The sequence below is a fragment of the Anneissia japonica genome, unplaced genomic scaffold (genome assembly GCF_011630105.1).
Source record: "Anneissia japonica isolate Jap-2015-1 unplaced genomic scaffold, ASM1163010v1 scaffold288284_len1145801_cov181, whole genome shotgun sequence".
Classification (NCBI taxonomy): domain Eukaryota; kingdom Metazoa; phylum Echinodermata; class Crinoidea; order Comatulida; family Comatulidae; genus Anneissia; species Anneissia japonica.
In genome coordinates, this window is record NW_022712730.1 from 1,032,227 (window position 1) to 1,041,939 (window position 9,713).

The 9,713-nt window shown below is 33.9% G+C and overlaps 1 protein-coding gene across 1 annotated transcript in view; it reads right to left on the reverse strand.

Annotated features, from left to right (window-relative positions):
• Positions 1-6,926: 6,926 nt before the first annotated feature.
• Positions 6,927-9,713, reverse strand: part of LOC117108146 (coronin-7-like) — a 14,668-nt gene continuing 11,881 nt past the window's right edge. The window contains exons 21-24 of the mRNA XM_033250099.1: positions 9,619-9,712; positions 9,427-9,518; positions 8,741-8,830; positions 6,927-7,308 (exon numbers count right to left, since the gene is read on the reverse strand). Of these exons, the coding sequence (XP_033105990.1) occupies positions 7,300-7,308; positions 8,741-8,830; positions 9,427-9,518; positions 9,619-9,712 (285 nt within the window). The 3' untranslated portion in view covers positions 6,927-7,299. The remainder of the gene's footprint in view (positions 7,309-8,740; positions 8,831-9,426; positions 9,519-9,618; position 9,713) is intronic.

Genomic DNA, 9,713 nt, shown 5'->3' on the forward strand with positions numbered 1-9,713 from the left:
CCATTACTCATTATCATTAATGAAATAATAGTCAGTCAGAGGGCTTATTAATATGTAATAATATGTACACTAAGCCTGAAGGTGGCGCTTTACTACGACGGTCATCTTGGATGGTACACATACCTAACTCTGCATTGCTGCGCCATCTTGTCAGCACTCTAGTTGTTTAATAGCTCTATGGGGTACCTCCATTTCGTTGGACTCAAACAGTAGCGTGTACTCCATTCTTTTGGAAACATCGGCGATCATAATCAGGAAGATCGTATTTATACAGAGCATTTCCAAGACCGTCTGTTACACCAATAATTAATATGTGTGAAATAAATATATACCATTAAAATGAATATTATTACATATTTAGTGTTCCAACTTAGTAATTTATGGATAATATTTCTGTTGGTTTCTATTACGATTCATATGCGAGGCTGAGGCCTAGGCCGCGCACATTGGGGGCCTAGCATATTCGCGTACCCGTAAATATACAGCGAGGATAATGCCTATTTAAAATGGCTTCAATCTTTCTGAAATCTGTATCTTGTTGGCTTGATGACAAGTGTAAGCGCGCCGTAGTGCTACAGTTCTCGCTCAGCTTCCACTACAGCGTGCTCACATGCTAAAAAAAAAACTGCCTAGCATTTTACGGCCTAGAAGTATAAATAAAAATTTTTGATCAGAGTTGAAACGAGTCTTAACCGACTAAATTAAGATTAAACATGATAAATCAACACTTCAAAAAAATATTGATTAGCTGGGACGCAAATCCGACTCTGGAGAAAATTGTAAATAAATTCAAAGACAAGTCGTACCAGATTTTCACTATTTCGCCTATGTCAACATCAACCAGTGAAATGCTTACGTCAGCGTAGGTTATTTTTCGAGAAAACCCAATTGGTTAGCACGCTAGACATATTAGGAAATATTGTTGCCATATAAGGAAGCCATGGGCGGGCCTTATCTATTAATGAGAACTATAAATAGAGCTGATAGGTGGCGCTGCGCAAAGCAAATGCGGAAGTAAGATCGAAAAATCGCGATATAACGGACAAATCGCCTATCGGCTGTTCTACTTAATAGGAAACGACAACAGAGGAGCAGAGACAAAACAGAAAATCGTTTTTGAAAAACCTAAAAATATCTGATAAAAACTTTGCAATTTAACATTGACTGTAAACAATGGTTGCCAATACTGATGAAGAAGCAGCAACGAAATCGACAGTTAGGCCCTAGTGGGAGTATTATTGTTGACGATGGTGAGGTACGGTACTAGGATTCGCCTAGGATCCATTATTATTGCAGGAAACATTGAAGGACGTGCTTAGTTGGCAGGTTATTTACGGAAAACAAGCTGAACAACCATGAGTCGCAATTCATTAATAATAATCAGCTCCACTCACTCAATCATACTTAATTTATGGGCTAGGCTTATGTTATGTATTATTAAACAGCCCAACCTGATAAAAAAAAAAACTGTATTAAAATGCGTCATTAAAACGTAAGAAAAAGCTGAACGGTTGGTTCGCCTCGTACCACACAGGGTACACCTATCACGTGACAAGTTTGTGATCAATTTTGAATTAGATAGCTTATCGACTACTTTGTACAAGTTTGTGATCAATTCTGAGTTTACTGCAGTTTGATTGCCGTGTGCGGAGAAGCTGGATCGTCTTGAATGGCTTTGTGACACAAGCCTACAGATGCATTGTTCTTATCTTGCCTATGATGGCTTTTCCCACGATTTGATGGCAAGTCATTTTATAAGTTAGTGGTAAAAGTCAAATTCAGTAATCCAACTAGGATCTTGGACAGGTCTCCGCAATTCGCGCATTTGTTGAACTTCAAATTCCGTATAGTTGTATCTGCAACATGGACAGGTCTTGCTTCTGTAAAACCATTTGGTCAAACACTGGACATCTGCAAATTTATTGCATTTTGGGCATTTGCATTGAAGATGGCCCAAAACATTTAAGCAGATACAGCAGTCCATTCTGTTGTTGGTGGATCTTTCTTAACTGAAAATAATGAGCGTATGTTGTTGGACACTTATTTATAATGGTACCGTACAACAATAGACAATATTTTTTGTATAAGAAAATGAAAATATATATTGCTGAATCCAAAATTGAAAAGAGAGTATATAATGAACTTGTGTGAAATTTATATAGAAGATGTACTTTAAGGAAGAAAAATTGTTTAGGGTTTAACGAAACACTCTGTAATACATTTTTTATTTTCATAAGAACCAGTAAAAACACTTTTTATTTTCACAAGAACCAGTAAAACTTTTCCCAGGGTGAGTTGTTATTTTCTTGCAAATGTCAGTCTGAAAATGTTCTTTTTTCTTTGTTATGTTATACACTTTTGAAACATACACCAGTATACACTGTACTGGAATGTACCAGTATACACTGTACTGGAATGTAGGTAAAAGTGGTCCAAGAAAAAATGGCTTTTGGAGTCTGAAAATAAAAATGGCATTGGACAACTCAGCTTTAGCTAAATTTGTTTTACTTGTTAAGCAGTAAAAGGATGAAAAAGAGAAAAAAAAAGAAAAAAAAAAGAAAAAAAAAAAGAAAAAAAAAAGAAAAAGGCTAACTTACCGAGGCAGTTGGAAAGGGGACGCTGGTAGAGATGAAAAAAGAAGAAAAACGCATAAAAAAACCACACAACACGCTGACTTACCGAGGCGAAGAGTATGTTAGAGGTTTGTGCTGGTAGAGATACAAAAAGAAGACAAAGAAAAAGGCAAAAAAAAAACAAAAACAAAAAACAAAAAAACGCTGATTTTTCACACAAAAAAAAAAGAAAAGAAAAACGCTGATTTTTCACACAAAAAAAAAAAGAAAAGAAAAACGCTGATTTACCGAGGCGAAGAGTATGTTAGAGGTTTGTGCAGTATAGACGCACACTGTAGAAAGGAAAAAAAGAAAAACGCTGATTTTTCACACACAAAATAAAAAAGAAAAGAAAAGAGCTGATTTACCGAAGCGAAGAGTATGTTAGAGGTTTGTGCAGTATAGACGCACACTGTAGAAAGGAAAAAAAAAAAAAAGAAAAACGCTGATTTTTCACACACAAAATAAGAAAGAAAAGAAAAGAGCTGATTTACCGAAGCGAAGAGTATGTTAGAGGTTTGTGCAGTATAGATGCACACTGTAGAAAGAAATAATGGGGGAAGAAAAAGAAACCAAAAAAAAAAAAAAAACGGTGACTTACCAAGGCGAAAAGTCTGTTCGAGGTTTGAGCAGCATAGACAAACTGATCAATGCACATATTCTGTTTTGTATATATAACGGATCCATACATACATGGGTAATTTCCGCGGATTGTTGTTCGAGGTTGGTGGAGCATAGAGAGAGAGAAAAAAAACACCGGTGAATGCACACACAATGAACCCGGATTTTTGGAGTTTCCTGGTGTGGTCACAATTCACCATTATGTGTGGCGAAAGCGAGGCTGAAATGTAGGAAGAGCGGTAAATAGAGGGATTAGTGGAGAAAGGGTGGTACTGGCAGACAGAGCCTTGTGAGGTGTGGTCGGACAACAATAACAACTAAATTACAAAAGTAAACAGCCAAGTACGAAAACATAAAGAAAAGCAGAACAAATTAACCTGGAATTGTAAATGAAGCCAATAGCTTAAGCATGGACCTATTAATAATAGGCTTACATTTTATGTTACTTAGCAGAGGACGCTCATCCAAGCGCTCATCAGGGATAACCAGACCACGCGAGCTCCGATTTTTTTCGCTACGAAGTCGGCGAATTTTTAAAGCATTAATACTGTAGTCGAAGTTTCCTTGACTTTATGATATCATACATCGCCAATTGTGGTAACATTGTAAATAAATTATCATAAAGTTTATTTTATCGAAATAAATCACTGGGAGTCAGTAATGCGGAAGTAGAAAAAATTAGACGATGAACAGCGCCACAAAAAGTGTTTACATCAATGTTATTCGAGTTATACAATTCAACTACAGAATACGTAAATATTATATGATTACATTGGTCCTAGTTTTATTACTGTATTAGGTAATGGTAAGAAAATGAATGAATTTACGTAATGTGTACTGTTTTTCCGATACGATCAGTTTATCGTTAGTCTACGACAGCGATAGACATAGGGCTGAACGCGCCTTATGCGCGGGCCCTCCCAGGCCTAGGTTTAGCCTAGGCTAAGTTATTTTAGTTGAGTAGCCTAGGCCTAATTATTTTGGTTGAGTAATAATTATATTTTAAAAAAGGTTTAACAAATTGAAATAATCTTGCCCGTGAGAAATCAGTGTCAATTTATCTCACAAATGTATTTAATAATTATACAATATAAAAAAAAATGTATATATTTATTGGTTCACATGAAATTTGCTTTTCAGGCGCTTTGGCAGACAATACAATTTAAAAAAACTAACGATTATGCAAATGAGTATAACTATGAAAAAGAAACATTCATTCATTTTAAAAAAACACATCTTCAAAAAATAAACAAATTATACTGCATTGTATAAATATAATAATAACAACAACAACAACAGCAACAGCAGCAACACTTGATATGTTGGTTTGTACAAACAGAACATAGGGCTTAATTCCCACTTTGCTTTAATGAGAAATGTTCTGTTACACAACAATTGCAATATCATCTGTATTGCCTTAGCTTTACTCAACATAAACTAAATAGTAATAAATATGTCTAATCAAAGCTACTGTCGAAAATATATATATATATATTATATATATATATATATATTATATATATATGGGAAGAAATGGGAAAAACCCATAAAACAGCAAACGGCCACACAATGCAAAACTATTTAAAATTAAAATGGAACAGTAGAGAAAAGCCGATCAGAATGACAAAATAAACTAAGCATCCACTGGAAGGAATCCCAATATCTGCAGACGGATCCGTTTCGGCCTTCCAGGCATCATCTGTGCAGCTAGGGTATAGACCAAAACGAAACGTTCGACCAGCTTAGGTAGGGCCCAAACTAGTCCCACGACCACTAATGATTACAGAGCCAAACCAAGGCAATATATATACACAGCCCAGGTGTGAATGCAAATAGTGGAATACAAGCTATGTGGCCAGTAGATACATAAACCAATATTCTATAGCATAAATTTGTAATAGCCATTATTTGGTTAAAATTTTAAAAATCTAATAATCATAAATTCTAGTTTATATTATGTGTGTGTTGTTTTATTTTTGTTGAAATTAAAGGGTCGATAATATTATAAAACTAGAATGTATAAATTATATTTTTGTTTATCAAATCCCGGTATCCGAATAAGATTTTACCTGATGAAATAGAGCATTAATTGCCTGACTTTGGGAGATATATGATTTGTCTGAACAAATTTGTATTGAAAGTGGGCATAGGCCTACAATTGTCAGATATTGTTTGATCAAATAATGAAAAACAAAATAAAAATAATAAAATCTCATCTTATTCATCTATTGTGCCCATGAATTCCTCCTCTAAAGCTCTATTAGGCTTCATTACCAGACTTTTGCATATCCGCCGGTAGATCTTGTAGAGAGGAAATGCTTTTGTTCAATCAGTTGAGATCATCTTAAATGTCAATAAATATATAGCTAATATCAATCACAAGTAAATAATAATACAGTAAATGGGGGTGAAAAAAAAAATGTGATACTACAAGTTTACGAACACCATTGTTAGACACAATCTCACCAAGACTCATGATAATGACCGTAAATGAGTAAAAATGCTAATATTTTGTGTGCTTCCTATCTTCCTAGTCCTGTTTTATTGTATTAATTACATGGTAGTATTTCCACTCACAATAGTATAGTTGCAATTCAAGAAGTGGAGAAAAGGAAAAACATCTTGATTGAATTTAAAAGTACTGTACATGCAAAGAGATGAAATTAGAGTGACTATTTTAAGTTTAAGTTATTTTTTTTTCATGGTTCGAATACGTCACAAGGTAATCTGTAGAAATAAATGATTATTATCAATATATATATAAGCGAGCATAAATATGATTATTTATTTCATTTCAACAGACCAAGAGCGAATCAACGCCACTAACAGACGAACAGCGAATTATCGCCACTAACAGGATAAATTGAAAAAAAAAACTGTTATGATGAGTATTTCAGTCGCAGATTGGTAATGTTTATGAAAAAACAAGTATGACTGAGAAGTTCCAAGTTTTTTGTGTGTATGGGGGGTGATTGTTAACCTGGACATGCAAACAATTAGTAACACAAAACTAAATTATGGGTAATACAATTACAATTTATTACCATAGATTGAAAAAGACTATCATTATTAAAACAATTATTACAATTCAATAATTAATTAATTTCATTTGATATCTGATTTTGAGGAAATTACAGTATAATGCTTATAATGCTTACAATGTTCACTCCTTTTCAGTTGCAAGAATTATACTTGTATTAGTGTCCCATGTCAGAATCCTGAGTTTAAATCAGACATTAAGGCCACATTGCTAGCATTCAGTCACGAAAAGGGAATGAGAATGTATATCTGGTAGCTGGTAGTAATTAACTAACTGTACGGTACCCTTGCAGGGGCAGCTTCATTCGCATTCAGATTTATTCACATAATGCATAGAAGTAGAAACAAGACAAAATGAAATTGTGTCTTGCAAAAGCCAAATAAGTACAAAGATCTTTATGTCAGGCTCCACCAAAGAAATTATGTTTGTAAGTGATTGCAGTAGTTGATATACAGACTGAAAATTATACCTGTGTGAGGGGTACAACCCCAGGGTTAAGGGGGTTAAAATCACAGGTCTGCTTAGGCCTCCATCCCTGCCAACAACAAGATTTTTCTCAAAATTGAAGACATCTTTACTACCACAGCCTCCTTCCTGCTTATCCTTACTGTTTGATATAAACAACAAATTACTAATACATAATACAAGGATAATTTTAAATTCATCTTAAAATGTTATAATAAACAATTTATATTCTGCTCTTTATACTTAAAAATTGAAATAGTACTGAAAATATAAATTACTGTAGCAATATCATAAATATTGATGTAATTCATAATACATATTTCGGAAATTTTCATGAATCTTATCAAATACGATAAAATTAATTGTTAGCTATTCATTAACACAATATAATACAATATGAAAATATATTATAATAAACATATATTGTAATATATAAAATTAATATTTAAACACATTTGCATGACTAGATTATTAAGAGCATAAAGAGGGTTGCTGTGTTGTTTGTTTCTTTTTACACATCTTGTGATTCTTGATTCTTCGTTTTACCTGTCGTAGGTGGTCCTAGTCATCCTGTCAATTAAAAACACCAGATGTTAATCATTATTTATAAGAACAAATATGGGGCTTGTCATGCCAAAACTTAAGTGGCAAAAACATGAAAATTTTCTCTTTGAAATGTTCATATTCTCCACATTTTAAGCTTTAAAATGATGGATCATTTACTGGAATTGATTTTATTTTATTTTATTCAATTTTCTGGTGAAAAAACACAAATATACATAAAACAACAGTACAATCAGCGCCTGAGGGTAGCCATAAGTGGAATCAATTCAAAGAATAGCACTGTCAAGTGGCTTTCCCAACTAAGAGTACTTAAAAATGTATTTAGAGGAGCATTAAAAAATTCAATATAATTGATCACTTTTTTGAGCTCCCTTCTAAATCCTTCGAAGTGGAACAATGCTTTATTACGAACATCACGAGGAATATGATCCCAAATTCGGGGGAAGTTCACAAACAGGGAATATTTATAAGCATTAGTTCTAGCATAAACATGTTTAAAGGTGAGTGTTTCAGGATATCGGTCATTTATGACAAGGTAATCTAACACATCAAGATCGTTTAGACTGTGCAAATTGTACTATTGCTGAAGTTATGAGTACAAGTATTATATGGCTTCTCTATATCAATGTACACATATACTGTCACATTCATGCTGGTTCTAGAATAGGAAGCTTCATACATATTTATTCCAACAACTGAAAATTTTTTAATTTATTTGATATTCACAAAGTACAACCGGCAATATTTATGTTTCAGTATTTTAAAAAAATGCTTTGTCTTCCTATGTTGAATTATTAGACACATCTCAGAAAACCCACTCATATAATTTTAAAAATGCTTCTGTTCCAGTTCCCTTCATCAGACTCAGTCAATTTTTTGTTTCTGTTGCTGGTCCTAATTTATGGAATGATCTTGATGTTTCAATTTAAAAATTCAGTTTCTTTACCTGTCTTTAAAAGTAAAATTGAAAAAGAATATTTATCAATGTACCATTAGTTAGTAAATAATAATGGTAAGTTTTTATGATCCCAATTATGGTGGTTTATTATTTGTATTGTATTGTATTCTATTATTATTTCCATCATTGATTGAATACATGTCATTGGAATTGTTTGGTAAATTAAAAAAATTCTAGTCTATGCTTTTCAAATAAATAAAAAATTTGCAGTTTATCTTTAAATTACAATGATCTTTTCCTGAGGGGTAGATCCAGAAAAAAATCTAGGTAGGTACCATGTGACGTGTGAGGCACCAAGCAGGAAGATGGGGTGGTGTTTGAGATTTTTTATTAGAAATTTCAAAACCCAACTGTTACATGGAATTTAAATCAAAAATTGTTTTTGGAGAACCATGCTCCCCCTTCTTTCTTTTTTTTCCTTCTCTTTCCTTACTTTCTTCTCTCTCCAACCTCCTTATTCCTATCTAATAATTTACTTACCCATTCATCTTCATCAACTCCTTCAAATTCTTCCTGGGGAAGGGGCTCATCCTCTCTAAGCCCCAATTTACCGACCATAGCATTCAGCAGCTGAAAAATGAGATCATTTCAATTTGATTAACAATATTTAATACTGCATCAATTAAACAAAACATAAATGTTTTGTAGCAATGAGCAAGGCACTTTATCTGCATTGCTTCTGTCCACCTAGGAGTACAAGTAGGTACCATGTGGGGTTGTCTGCTACTGTAACAATACTGCAGCAACATTTAAGGAAGTGGAACCAATGATCAAGGTGAACTTTGAGTCAGCTAAACTGGTAATAGCCACTATGCGTGGGCTGAACCGTGGAATTCTCTTGATCCCCGGTTTAATTCCCATTACTGCTCTCCTTGGGTTTAATCTGGAGGCCTGAAATGAAAGTTGGGATACCACATTATCTTCCGGTTAAGACTTTTAAGCATTTGGTCCTGCGTGCATTATGGCCCGTGTGCACGTTAAAGAACGCAGTACACTCTTCGGAAAAGAAAATGGGGATTGTCTCCCAGTGTATTGCTGAATAGAAGGACCCCACTGGAAATAAGTCTTCTTCAGAATTTTGTGGGTTATCCTTGGTGTTGAAACCAAATAAATGAATAAATCTATCCATCCATTAATCCAAGAAATAAGTACTAGCAATGACTTACCTCTTCTTTTTTCTGTTCATCTGTTTTTCTCTCAAGTTCCTGATGGCTCTCATACTTTTTGGGTGCTGGAGCAGACTTTGGAACTGTGCTTACTAAAAAACAAAAAGTTAATAAAAATAGTAAAAAAAAAAAAAGACATTAACAGACAGAAATCTATATACACAGTAGGATTTTTAATGTGTTGATACTTACAAGGCTGCATACCCTCTGGGCAGAGTGGAATAGTCCTATGCTGGCTATTTTGACCTTTGAACCACTGGTCACAGGACAAAGTTGATTCCCATTTT